At 38.2% G+C, this 15,049-nt stretch overlaps 1 protein-coding gene across 3 annotated transcripts in view; it reads right to left on the bottom strand.

Moving 5' to 3' along the window:
• Nucleotides 1-15,049, bottom strand: part of ANKRD42 (ankyrin repeat domain 42) — an 88,783-nt gene that overhangs the window by 33,743 nt on the left and 39,991 nt on the right. For 2 of the 3 annotated variants that reach the window (XM_055355595.2, XM_055355596.2), the window contains exons 8-10: nt 12,385-12,490; nt 7,957-8,132; nt 3,231-3,357 (exon numbers count right to left, since the gene is read on the bottom strand). In XM_055355595.2, the coding sequence (XP_055211570.1) occupies nt 3,231-3,357; nt 7,957-8,132; nt 12,385-12,490 (409 nt within the window). Of the gene's footprint in view, nt 1-3,230; nt 3,358-7,956; nt 8,133-12,384; nt 12,491-15,049 lie in introns of those variants that run through there. The other variant, XM_063710717.1, reaches the window with a different exon arrangement.

Below are 15,049 nucleotides of genomic sequence, written 5' to 3'. Positions count from 1 at the left end.
GAGCTGTGATCATACCACTGCACTCCAGCCTGGGTGACAGAGTGAGACCCTTTCTAAAAAAAGAAAAAGGAGAGGGAAAGTAGTTTGAGTCAGAGAGGTAAAAAGTAAGTAGGACCTTTTAAATCATAGTAAGGACTTTGGCTTTTACTCTGAGTGAAATGGGAGGCCATTGGAGGCTCCGAGCAGAAAAATGGCACAATCTGACCTTTAATGATTGCTCTGGATACTGTTTTAATATGATTACAATGGATATGATATGATTACCCTGTTTTAATATGATTACTCTGGATACTGTGTTGAGAATAGACTACAGGGTAGGGGAGTGGGGGATATGACGGCAGGGACAGGAAGTAGGAGACCTATCAGGAGGATGTTGCAATAATCCAGACAAGAGGAGATGTAATTTGAACCAGGATTTTCTTCTACCTTATCGCTGGATGGTGAGAAACAGAATTCCCAAGGCATGTTAGGTTGGGTCCCAGAAGGGCAATCTAAGAATATACAGTAGTAGTTCTGGTACAGAAGTGAGTAAGGTTAAGATTGGGAATAGAGAGGAAGAATGTCAATTGTGGAAGCCTAGAAGTTCAGCAAATAAGAAGGGAATATCATCCCCAGGACAGAGAAACACAAATATGTTTTACTGTATTGAGAGTTTGGTCTAACTGATGGATAACAACAAAAATCAAAAGATATTCCTCAAGCCAATACTTGTCCAGTTTTTCTTTACAACTATATCTAAGATCAGGAGTTTGTACCCAAAGAATAAATGTCTTAAGATGCACTTAACACAGTGGGGTGCAGTGGCTCATGCCTGTAATCCCAACACTTTGGGAGGCCGAGGCAGGTGGATCACTTGAGGCCAGGAATTTGAGACCAGCCTGGCCAACATGGTGAAACTCTATGTCTACTAAAAATACAAAAAATAAAAATAAAAAAATAATCCCAGCTACTTGGGAGGCTGAAGTGGGAGAACTGCTTGAACCCAGGAGGCAGAGGTTGGAGTGAGCTGAGATCACGCCATTGTACTCCAGCCTGGGTGACAGAGCAAGACTCAGTCTCAAAAAAAAAAAAAAACAAAAACAAAACAAAAAAAAGATGCACTTAACACAAAGTGGAGAACAAATGCTAGAGAAGAATTAAAACTCACTCAGGGTGGAATTTAGAAGAAACACTGCCATCTCAGCTGCTATGAAACTGCATTCTGGCACAAACATAAAGGAATTTTTTTTAAAAACTCTGTTCAAAAATCACTTACATTAATAATATTTCACACTGAGAGACTATTCCATAACTATTCGACTAAAAGTTCCATTAAAGACTATTAAAATTATAATGATCTTAAACAGGGTTAGAGTCATAGACTCAGGCTCAAATCCTGGCTCCACCTCCCACACCCTTACTACTCCCTCTGTGACTTTACACAAGTTAGTTAACCTCTATATTAAGTCTTGGTGTCCTAATCTGTAGAGCTCATGGAGTTGTGAGGACTGCCTGAGATAAAGCATGTAAGGGGCTTGTCTGGTGCACAGCATATAGTAGTGCTTTGAAGTAATACAAACAGCTGTACTGGTAGTACAGTAATCTGCTTTAGAAGAAAAGCAAAGGAAACCAAAATTTAAAGCTCATTAGTAGGAAATAATTTTTCCACCATGAGGTACTTTTCTAGACTACAAGGAATCTAAGAACTTTTAGCTAGGCTCTTAGACCAAGGCTAACATTAAAAAAAAAAATCTACATCTCAAAACACTTCAAACAGTATAGAGGCAGTGGACAGCCACCTATATGATATGATTTGTGAGATACCAAGAAAGCTCCTGATTTAAAACAAAAACAAAAAAATCAGTCTGCCACAGCTTCCTAGTGTCTAAAATCACATCAAGAGGTAGTTTCAGTTAATAGGGTAGCAGGGAAAAAAAACAGAAAAAAGAGTATTTTGGCCTAATGTTTTGCCATCTGTTTAAATTCCTAAGTATCCATCCATGGAAGAATGACACATTAATCCTTATATTATTTTTTATTTTCTTTCTTTTAAACTAGAGCCAAATGTCAGCTTAACCACATTAATCCTTATCAAAGATTTAGATGTTACTCTGAATACAGTTAGCAGACCTCTTTCAGAACTAGACTCGGAAACAGGTGGAGGAAAGGGAAACAGGCAGTTCTAAGAGTGTGACGGAACAAGACACAACCAAAGGAAAAGGCAGGAAAAGCAGAGGGACAAAGAAGGGAATCCATGTGTGGTTCTCTTTCTGGATCCATGTTTGATTAAATCCAAAGTTCCCTCTCCTGTCTCTCTCTGCTCCCTGTCCATTCTGGAAAGCAGACAGATAGACAAGCAGAGAGACAGTAGGATGAAAGAAGCTCGAGGCATCCTCTATCCCAGCAGCTATTAACTACAGTAGTCTCTCAGTATCAAAGAGGAACTGGTTCCAGGAAGCTCCAGACACCAATACCCACGGATGCTAAGTCCCTTACATTAAAATGGTATAGTACATATGTATCTGCATATAATCTATATGCATTCTCCTGTATAATTTGAATCATCTCTAGATTACTTATTGTAGTAGTATACAATAAGTTGTTGTAGCGTATTATTTATGGAATAATAACAAAGGAAAAAAGTCTACAAATGTTCAACACAGACACAACCATCCCATTTCTTTTTCCTGATTATTATCTATCCAAGTTTGGTTGCATCCATGATGTGGAGCCCACAGATATAGAGAGCCAACTGCTATTAGAGAGGTACCCATTGTCCAGAGAGCCAATTTAGGGTGCAGGAAGTGAAAGGTAGAGACAACCATGCACTTGCTCACTGCCTCTAGATGCAAGAGCATTCTCTGTTGGGTACTATAATCAGTGAACACAAGACCTAGTCTCAGATTTATGAATGGGCAGTGTAGCCTGATGAAAATGTTCAGAGACTATGTTAGAATGTCAGTTTTGCAAGATGAAGAGAGTTCTGCAGATTGGTTGCACAACGATGGGAATGTACTTAACACTACTGAACCGTATACTTAAAAAATGGTTAAGATGGTAAATTTTATGTGTATTTTATCACAATTATTTAAAAATCTTAACTCCTTTGTCATCTAGGGGCTTAGGATAAAAACAGGATGGAACCTAACACCCTTTGGCAAGATGAAAGTAAAAGTTGCTGATCAACAAACCCTCACATGGCATTTAGAGAGGTATTTAAAAACAAATCATTAAAGTTTTAAGGACATTACTTTTCAGACTCAAGCTGTTCTTTCTTCTCCTTTAAATCTTCTTCTGTTATGCCTCCCAAGTGTTTATAGTTGTTCTCGGCAATTTCCAGGAGGTGTCTCAATTCTACAATTTTCTTGTAAGCTCTCACTGCAAGACAGAGTTGAGTAGGAACCTAGTTAGACATATAACAGCTCATGTGTCCACTGGGTGCTGGTATTCTTGAGCATATTCTTCCTCTAGACTAGTGTCTGTATGGGTTGGAGAGGGGGGTAGAGGAAGGTTGGTATATACAAAGAAGGATAAATATCAGTAACAGAATACTAAAATGAGCACGCAATGAAATACCTAAATGGAGGATTCTTTCCCTGCTACTGGAGCATGTATCAGGTTGTTATGACTATTAATGCTATGAACAAGAAGGTTTTAAAAGACTAGCAGTATTGACCAGGCATGGCGGTTCACGCCTTAATCCCAGCACTTTGGGAGGCCGAGGCGGGAGGATCACCTGAGATCAGGAGTTCAAGACCAGCCTGGCCAACATGGTGAAACCCCGTCTCTACTAAAAATACAAAAATTAGCCAGTGTGGTGGCACGTGCCTGTAATCCCAGCTACTCATGAGGCTGAGGCAGGAAAATCACTTGAACCCGGGAGGCAGAAATTGCAGTGAGCCGAGACCACGCCACTGCACTCCAGCCTGGACAACAGAGCAAGACTCCATCTCAAAAAAAAAAAAAAAAAAAAAAAAGACTAGCAGTGTTTTAGGACTAATGGTGGATTACAGGACCACATGCAATCTACTATGTAACAGAAAATTAGAAAAACTGAAATATACTTGATTTTAAAGTACCAGCCACAAATTTTGTGATTGGTCACTTGTAGTACCTATGCAAGAGAACAGTAAGAGAAGGAAGTACATTGAGAGATATTTTGAACTATTCTCCAACTATTAGAACTATGAATTCTCCATCCTTTATGGCAGTGGTTCTCTGCCAAGGGTCATTTGGCAACCTCTGAATAAGTTTTGCTTGTCACAGCTTGAGAGTGTGGAACAGGGAGGTGCTACTGGCATCTAGTAAGTGAAGGCTCAGGATGCTACTAAACATCTCACAGTGCACACAGAAAAGCCTGCCTCAACAAAATAATTATCTGGCCCAAAATGTCAAGAGTACAGAAGTTGAGAAACTCTGCTTTACAGGACCAGCTTAGCAAATCACAGCCTCTTGTTCCTAACACCAATGATTTATCTATCAACAGGTTAGAGCTGCAGGTTCTAAACTGCATATACCTGAATCAAATGGGATGGTTTTTAAAAATGTATGTGCTTGAGCCCCATTCCAGACCTATAAGTTCAAGAATAGGTACTTAATAAAAGGTCCTCGGCCAGGAGCAGTGGCTCACGCCTATAACCCCAGCACTTTGGGAGGCCAAGGTGGGCGGATCACTTGAGGTTGGGAGTTCAAGACCAGTATGGCCAACATGGTGAAACCCCATCTCTACTAAAAATACAAAAATTAGCTGGATGTGGTGGCACATGCCTGTAATCCAGCTACTCGGGAGGCTGAGGCAGGAGTATCACTTGAGCCCAGGAGATGAAGGATGCAGTGAGCCGAGGTCGTGCCACTGCATTCCAGCCTGGGCAACAGAGTGAGACTTTGTCTCAATAAAAAAAAAAAAAAAAAAGGCGGCCAGCCGAGGTGGTTCACGCCTGTAATCCCAGCACTTTGGGACGCTGAGGCAGGCAGATCACGAGGTCAGGAGATAGAGACCATCCTGGCTAACATGATGAAACCCTGTCTCTACTAAAAATACAAAACAAAATTAGCCAGGCGTGGTGGCGGGTGCCTGCACTCCCAGCTACTCGGGAGGCTGAGGGAGGAGAATGGCGTGAACCCGGGAGGCGGAGCTTGCAGTGAGCCGAGATTGCGCCACTGCACTCCAGCCTGGGCAAGAGCAAGACTCCGTCTCAAAATAAATAAATAAATAAATACATACATACATACATATATAAAAATGTCTCCTCAGACAATTCTCAAGGGCAGACAGGTTTGGGAACCACCATAACCACTAGTAAGAAGGTAGAGGGGATTAAGATAAAAAATGTCAGAAAAGACTGAAAGAGCAGTGAGTATTTAGCTTATATAATAATTTCATTAATATTTGAAAGTCTGTGTTTCGTAAAGCCTGTTCTATGGGGTCCTCAGAGGTAAGAACTAAGATTAATTGGAATTAGCTCCAGGAAGAAAGATTTCAATTCAACAAAAGAGGAAATTTCCAATGAAAACAATAAAAATCACATATTTATGCAGTGTCTGTGATGTCGAGACACTACACTAAGTAACTTACACATTTTAATCCTCACAGAGAAGAAATGCTTTTCAAAAGAAGACATACACATGGACAACAAGCATATGAAAAAATGCTCAACATCAGGAATCATTAGAGAAATGCAAATCAAAACCACAATGAAATGCCATCTCACATCAGTCAGAATGGCTATTATTAAAAAGTCAAAAAACAACAGATGCTGGGGAGGTTGTGGAGAAAAGAACATTTATACACTGCTGGTGGGAGTGTCAAGTAGCTCAACCATTGTGGAAAGCAGTTTGGCGATTTCTCAAAGAACTCAAAACAGAAAGGAATATATATCACACTATATTCATACCATATTCACACTATATTCAAACTATAAAGACACATGCACACATGTTCATCGCAGCACTATTCACATAGCAAAAACATGGAATCAACCTAAATGCCCATCAACAGAAGACTGGATAAAGAAAACGTGGTGCGGCCGGGCACAGTGGCTCATGCCTGTAATCCCAGCACTTCGGGAGGCCAAGACGGGTGGATCACAAGGTCAGGAGTTCAAGACCAGCCTGATCAACATGGTGAAACCCATCTCTACTAAAAATTCAAACATTAGCTGGCTGTGGTGGCACGTGCCTGTAGTCACCGCTACTCAGGAGGCTGAGGCAGGAGAACTGCTTGAACCCGGGAGGCGGAGGTTGCAGTGAGCCAAGATCGTGCCACTGCACTCCAGCCTGGCGACGGAGTGAGACTCCATCTAAAAAAAAACAAAAACAAACAAAAAAAAAAACAAAAAAAAAACTTAACTACCATTCACCGAATTCCCCAGGCCAGAAATCTGTCATCCTTGATTACCCTCTTTTTCTAACACCTCATAGCCACATCTATCAGCAAATCCTATCATCTTTCTCTCTTCTAAATACACCCAAATCTCACCACTTCTCATTATCCCCATCATCTCCACTCCAGTCCAAGCCATAAACAACTCTCTCCTGAACTATAGTCATAGCCCCCTAACTGATTTCCCTGCTTCCACTCTTGCCCTATGAAGGAAAATGGGCTTTCCACAACACCAGAAATCTGGAGGCAAAAACAGTCAAGGCAAACAAGATCTTGGCTTGGCTTTCACTCTATCTTCCCAACAAAGTATGATATTACTGATGCTGATTTTTTTCAAGAACCAGGATATATATATAAATATTGCTTAAAGGGAATACATAGAATGTTAATGTAAGCTCTTCTTAAATGGTGATGAAAGCCTCTAATATGAAAAGGCAGAAGCAAAACAAGAATGGAGATGTCCAATATCACTGGTAGTTACAGGCCTACATCAGGAACTCTAGGAGCCCAGGAAATCTGTGCAGATATTCTACGTCTGCTCTTGTACAATTCTAATTTAGTATCCTTGGCATCAGGATATAATTATATCAGGAACTTCATCCAACCTTATATTGTTAGATGGAGTATGTTCTCTTCCCACCTAATTCATACCCCATCTGAAATGCTATGCTCTTTTCCACCTCCCAGTCTATCACCCACCCAACAGGTAGAGTGATACTGTTTTTAAATGTGAATCAGATCACATCATTCCCCACCCTGAATCCCAACAATGGCTATTTAAAATAAAATCTATATGCTGAGATTTTGTAGTGAAAAAAGGGGAAAAATGAACAAATAAAAATCGAAATCTAAAATCCTTATTAGGCCCTACGTGATCTGACTGGGTCCCTGCTTACCTTTCAGACCAATCTGTCGCCACTTCCTTAGGGATTCTACTCAAGCCACACTGACCATTCTCAATGATACATAATGGCCTTTACGTGCACTGCTCCCTCTGCTGGCACGTTCTTCCAAGATCTTAATATGACTCATTCTCATCACTCAGGTCTCTGCTCAAACATCACCACCTCAGAGAGGCCTAATGACTTTCTTATCTATAGCACCACTCTACTCTATTTACTTTATATATCTATTTTCTTATCAATTATTTATCATCCTCCCTCCTGACTACCACCATTCGAATGAAGTTCCTTTGTATTGTTCACCATTACTTCAATAACTACAACAGTGTCTGGAACATAGTAGACAATAAATATTTGTTGCTATTATTATCTATAACAATCATTTGCCAACTAACCATGGAAATCCTTGAGATGTCTCTTTCCCTGCCCTGTTTCCTTGATCCACTGAAGAAAATACTTAAGTATTTTCTTATATAACTTTCCACCCCCTGAGGGACAGAGATTATGTCTTATACTTTTTATATGTTCAACAACCGTAGTACAAAAACTTATATTAGTTCTGGTTCCTCCAAAAATATCAAATTATTTTACTTTGTAGGCAGTATTTGTCTTTAGAATAGTTTCCAAATTTTTGGTAAAAAGTGGCTGTGGTATTTCTGAAAGGATAAATCACAACAGAGGCAGCATACTTACTTCTGGCATCTGTTTTATCCAAGTCACTCAGACATAAATCATCCTTGGCATCAGTGCTTCCCTCAACACCATGTCTTATAAAATATTTCACATCATTTTCATCAATTTCATTTTCATCATCTATATCATATTTCTGTAGCTCCTCTAACAGCTTCACTGCTGCCAAATGGGCAAACCTGTAGAAAAGAATCAATAACTAACCAGATCCACAATCTTCTTCAAACTGAAACTGCAGCTTGCACTTAACTTAGGGGATTACACTCTGTACACCCTGCCATCAATCCACTCACCAGCCAAGGAGCCAAAATCTGAAGGTCAGTGACAATTTGACATATATTCAACTCTGTAAGAAACTCAGTTACTTGGCACTATGGACAATTATTCATATTAAACACTGATTCCATAATTTTTATTGGCAAAAATACACTGGGAATGGAGATCCAATACCAAAGGAATATTTAGTATGCTCTCAAGCAGAGCTGCTCAACTGAATAGAAGGCCCAGAACCACCCTCCTTGATTACCTACAGTTACTGCCTTTTCTTGGCCTAATTTAGATTATAGAATTCATTTTCATTTCAGTTTTAGGGTTAACTATTAATATAGCTCTAGCCCCCTCTATCTTCACCCTTCCTCAAGCCAAAGCATTTGGTACGGCTTTGAAATTTAATGAAAAAATAATGACCTTTCCATTCATGTTTTCTAATTCTTCTTAATCTTTCCTGCATCTCTATGAAGGTTCCAGTAATGCACTCTTGGTTTTGGAGTTGTTGTTGTGATTGCATGCAACCTGCATATTTTTCCACAATTTTGCTAACTGGAATTTTTAATATATTTTCTTACAACTTGAAGAATTACTCACTAAACATAAAAACCTTAAATCCTATTTTCTCATACTTACATAACCAAACACACACATTACCTCCTACCAGATACTGCAAATCATTAAAGACATAGTAATAAACATATGCAGGAAGTTGTAAGGTTTATAGAATTCATTAAGTCTACTACTAGGTTGTAATTTAACAGCTGTCATTTACTGAGTGCTTACTTTATGCTAGATTCAAAGTTATCTCTAAAATAACCCTACACCCACACCAAGCATTTTGGTGCATGAGAAAAAACTGTGGACCAGAAATTATGGAAAACTTCAGATACACCCATAGTATTCAATCACCTATTTGACACTGATACAAAAATATACAAATAGACCAATGGATAAAATAGTTCAGAATTAAGCCCACACATACATCGAGAACTGATCTGACAAAGGCACAAAGGCAGTGGAGAAAGGATAGTCTTTTAAACAAATAGTCTAGAACTGGATATCCATATGCAAAAAAAGAACTTGGACTCATACTTTATATCATATACAAAAATTAACTCAAAATGATCACAGACCTCAATATAAAAGCTAACACTAACTTCTAAAAGAAAACATAAAAGAAAATTTTTATGACTTTGTGTTAATCAGACTTCTTTAGATATGACACCAAAATCATAATCCATAAAAGGATAAATTAGTAAGAAATTTTGCTCTTCAAAGACATTAAGAGAATGAAAAAACAAGATACAACCGGTAAAAAAGGGAAATCTTTGCAAAGTACATATCTGAAAAAGAACTAGTATCCAGAATATACAAAGAACCTTTAAAATTCAACATCAAGAAAACAATCCAATTTTTTAAAGTGGGCAAAAGATCTGAATAATCACTTCATCAAAGAAAATATACAGATGGCAAGTATGTATATTTAAAAGATGCTCAAAATCATTTTTCATTAGAAATGCAAATTAAAACCACAATGAGCTACCACTACATACCTATTTCATTACTAGAATTAAAAAAAGACCCTGACAATACCAAATGATGGTGAGAATGTAGAACAACAGAAATTGACATCCACTGCTGACAAAAATGCAAATTTTTTTTTTTTTGAGGGTCTAGCTCAGTCACCTAGGTTGGAGTGCTGTGGTGCGATCTAGGCTCACCACAACCTCCGCCTACCAGCTTCAAGCAATTCTCCTGCCTCAGCCTCCCAAGTAGTAGCTGGGACTACAGGTGCACACCACCACACCAGGCTAATTTTTTGAATTTTTTTTTTTTTTTTTTTTTTTCGGAGACAGAGTTTCGCTCTTGTTGCCCAGACTGGAGTGCAATGGTACAATCTCGGCTCACGGCAACCTCCACCTCCCAGGTTCAAGGAATTCTCCTGCCTCAACCTCCTGAGTAGCTGGGATTACAGGCAAGCACCACCACGCTTGGCTAATTTTGTATTTTTAGTAGACACAGGGTTTCTCCATGTTGGTCAGCCTGATCTCAAACTCCTGACCTCAGGTGATCCGCCCGCCTCGGCCTCCCAAAGTGCTGGGATTACAGGCGTGAGCCACCATGCCCGGCCTGAACTTTTCCTTTTTAGTAGAGACAGGGTTTCACCATGTTGGCCAGACTGGTCTCGAACTCTTCACCTCAAGTGATCCACTGCCTTGGCCTCCCAAAATGCTGGGATTACAGGTGTGAGCCACTGCACCCAGCCCCTAGAAATGCAAATCTGTATGGCCACTTTGGAAGGCACTTCGGCAGTTTCTTATAAAGTTAAACATACACTCGGCATATGGCCCAACAATCCTACTCATAGACTTACCAAAGAATTGAAAACATGTTAACACAAAAACCTGTATAGTAATGTTTACAGCAGCTTTATTCATAACCACCAAAAAATGATACAATCAAGATGGCCTTCAACCTGTGAGTGGATAATCGAATTATGGAATGCTATGGAATTCTACTCAGCTGTTAGAAAAAAATGAACTACAATCAAGATGTCCTTCAACCTGTGAGTGGATAATTGAATTATGGAATACTATGGAATTCTACTCAGCTGTAAGAAGGAAATGAACAGCTAACACACACAGATGAATCTCAAAATAATTATGTTGAGTGAAAGAAGCCAGACATAAAGATATATTGTATGATCCCATTTATATAAAACTCTAGAAAATGCAAACTAATCTACAGTGACAGGAAGCAGATCAGCGTTTACTTGGGCACACTGGGGAGCAGTCAAAGGGAGAGAGGTTATAAAGTGGCAGGAGACTTTGAGGGTGATGAATATGTTCACTATCTTAATTGTGGCAATGGTTTCACAGGATACGCATATATCAAAACTCATCAGTTGTACCGTAAAAATATACGCATTTTATTGTGTGTCAATTATACCTTGATAAAGCCATTTTAAACCAATAAAATAGACTTGAGCTGATAATGATCCCAGGTACATGGTACAACAAAACCACACTCCAAGGCATCAAAGAAATTCCATAAACAAAATTTTAGGGAACTTGAGCTCACAAAAGTTGCATGGCAACTTAGCAAATGATTGGACCAGAGCATACTGTCAAGACTCATCTGCCATTGTTAGCCCACACTCCTAGTTTAGATTCCAGCCTTCTAATCCACATGCAGTTCTTCAAACATATAAGGTGTTATCTTACAACTCCTCCTTACATTTACACTTATGCTTACAAGTGTCAACAGAAATGTTGCTTCCTCAAAAGTTTTTTTCTTTGACCTCTATCTAAATTCTGTCCCCATGCAGTTTCCTTCATAACTTTTACCTTCCTCTGTATTAAAGTTTCTCCCTTACAACTTTCAAACAGAAAGATTTTTTCTATATTCTTAGTGTACCTTACACATACCACATAATACAGTATAATGATTGGAATTAATAAGAATTTTATTTGCATATTTGTCTCTCCACAATACTGTAAACTCCTTGAGGGCGGTGACTATGTTTTCTCCCCTTTGTATTTCTACCACTAATCACAGAACTTGGAACATGGTAAGTATATGGGAAGCCGAATGAAAGAACAACCAAACGAACAAACAGATGGAGTAAATATTTCTTGAGAACCTAACCTGAATGAGCTGGCTAGGTTTAAAAATACATGCTATATTTAATTCGGATGTAAATTGCAAAATATGTTTCAAAATCCAAGTCACTTATTTTTCTATTATTAATGTTGACTATTTATTTTTATCGCACAGCATTTCTTAACAGGGAATACTACAGGCATTTGGATGGCACAAATCATGAATTACTGTTCTGAGCACTGCAGAACATTTAGCATTCCTAGACCTGACCTCCAGCTGGTGAAGGTCTCTGGTCATTGTGACAACCTTCCCCAACATTTCCAAAGACCCCTCCCATGAGGAAAGGGGAAAATATTACCTCCCAGTTGAGAATTACTGCTTGAAAAAGAAAAGCTGATATAATGGCAGCTGTAAATTCAGCTTGAAAATTGTCATTCCATCTGTATTTGATTGAGTCCTCTAAAATTCCATTAAAACTTCAGAGATTTTTGAGTCCAAAAAAGTATATGCAAAACTTTAAAGAGAAAAGAAAGGAGTAAAGAAGACAGAGATTTATACCTCTTTGCCACATCACTGGGTCTCTCCCCTGCTTTGTTGGTAATATTACTGTCTGCTCCCATTTTAATTAACCACTGCAAACACTCTATGTGGCCTTGTCCAGCAGCTGTTCAAAAAAAGGAAAAAGAACAGGAATTACACACAAAAAAGTTAGTTATTAGTAACAATTTTCTAAAATTTTGGACAGTACCGTTATAGAGAACTTAGTTAAGTATTGATCCTTGCAGTAACTGGCAAAAGTACGTTGGGCAAATATTATTTTCTCTATTTCACTTACTGATTCATTAGACAAACATTTAATCAACTGTGCTCAGGCCCCACACAGATAATTTTACACATGGATATAAAAGCTGAAACTCAAAAAGGTTATTTATGTATTTATTTAAAATCACACAGCTAGTAAAAAGTAGTTTGAAACTAGAATCCAGGCTTTTCTAATACTATCCAGTGCTTATCTCCTGCTATAAACAGCTCCTAACCAATCTTGTATTTCACAAGAATGTGAGCACATTCTAACCATAAGGACCTACACAGACTTCAGAAAGTCTTGCTTCAGCATATATTTATATGATTGATGTATGATATATATGTATTCTTCTGATTCTTACAACTCAAAATTTATAGGCCTGTAAAGCCACACTTAATTACCTAAACTGTTTACCACCTTTGTCCAAATCTTCACCTCATAACACATGCTGTCTTTATTTTCACCTTCACAACTGTGCTTATGTGTCTTCCCACCTAAAGCCAATCGCTCAACAATGTGCTCATTTAACCTATAACTATTCTTCTTCATCCATCTTGAAACTCAAGGAAGCTGAAGAAAACAAACTGAATAGACTTAAAAGAAAGACTTGAGTTTAGGTCTATTAAACAATAAGATGTGAGGACAGGGCTATAATCTTCATATCCTCAGAAGACAGCAAGTGGCTGCAACTTATAGACCCTCAATCAATGTCTAAAGAGTTGACGAGTGAAAGAATACTTTTAAAAAATGAAATCTTAACTCTGCTCTTACTAGCTATATATCTAACCTCAGTCAAGCCACCTGACTTCTCTAAACATCAATTTCCTCATCTTTAACATAGACGATTGTTTTATAAGCAAAGCACACTGCTGCTTTATAAAACTGCAATAAGTATTAAATGTGATAAGAGCTTTTCACTCTACTAAGTAGTATATATACATCAGGTATTATTACCAAATCCCTATGAAAAGCTCCTCAATAATTTGATCCTTAGCAACTTCTTCCATCCCTCAATTCCTATTCCCAAATTCCTATGACATGTATTTTAAGAACCTAATTATTTTTGGCCATTAATTGCATCCTATCTTAAAAGAAATCGCTAGCTCTTTTATGGTATAATTGTGTAACTCTTTAACAGTAAGGTCCAGATCTCATTCTGGTTCACAGTACAGGCACATGGTTGGTGCTGAATATGTATACATGACCTTGCAAAATAAATCAAAGAGCAGGAACTTTGGGTATTAATTTGGTGCTTTAAAAAGCAAACCCACCTCCATTACTGGCAACAAAGAGGACACAGAGGAATATCAAGGGACTAAACAACCCTATCACTACAGTCCTACAGCCCAGCTGGCAAGTCTCTAAGAACTCTTGTTCTGTTGTCCTCTGCCTCAGAGCCATCTGCCAAATTACAAGCTGGCTTCTGCAGAGTCTGGGGCTTCTCTCTTTCCCACAGAGTCTGGGGCTTCTCTCTCTCCTACAGCCTATCCAGAACCCACTAACACAGAAACTTCAGGATTTCTCAGACCTCTATTAATAAACCCACTTTAGACAAAAATGGCAACATATTGATCTTTTCTGTCATTAAGAGTCAAAAAATCATATTTATGAGCATGGATAATGCTGAATTTTACGAGACAGAATGAATTTAGCCCAACATTTCATTTTATCATATGGGAAATGTTTAAAAACAGGAGGGAGGGAGGTTAAGTAATGTATCTACAATGAAATGCAATAAGAGAATTTTACCCAAGATTTTTATTGAATATTGATTAGGATATGTGACTAATTTGACCAATGTTTTAAAAGGAACAAGATAAAATTATATAGTTGTTAGAAATTTTTAAGAAATGACTTGAAATAATTAAGATTTAAGACCAAGTTTAAAAAGGAGAAGTCATAGATCTAAACAATTATTAAATAACTAAAAAGAATGCCTCAATAATAAATACCACAGCTTATCTACTAAATGAAATTAAAACTAAAGGAAAAAGCAGTATGATAAAATGTGAGAAACATAAATTATAAACAGATGTCAACTTTTATATGACCAATTTTAGTACAGTAGAAACATATAGATGGTACCCAAGAAAAGGGTAATGTCTTAATGTACTTCTGAATGACTGAAGGATCAATGAAAAAATTAAGAAGGAAGTTGAAAAATTTCTTGAAACACATGATAATGGAAACACAACATACAAAAACCTATGAGATAGAGCAAAAGCAGTACTAAGAGGAAATATTGTAGTTATAAGTGCCTACATCAAAAAAGAGAAAAAACTTCACATAAAAAATCTAATGAGGCCGGGCACTGTGGCTCATGCCTGTAATCCCAGCGCTTCGGGAGGCCAGAGCGGGTGGATCACCTGAGGTCAAGAGTTCGAGAACAGCCCGGCCAACATGGTAAAACCTTGTCTG

Source organism: Gorilla gorilla, chromosome 9 (genome assembly GCF_029281585.2).
Source record: "Gorilla gorilla gorilla isolate KB3781 chromosome 9, NHGRI_mGorGor1-v2.1_pri, whole genome shotgun sequence".
In the NCBI taxonomy this organism is placed as follows: Eukaryota; Metazoa; Chordata; class Mammalia; order Primates; family Hominidae; genus Gorilla; species Gorilla gorilla.
Note: the sequence above shows the minus strand (reverse complement) of the source record. Positions and strands in the feature narration are given on the sequence as shown.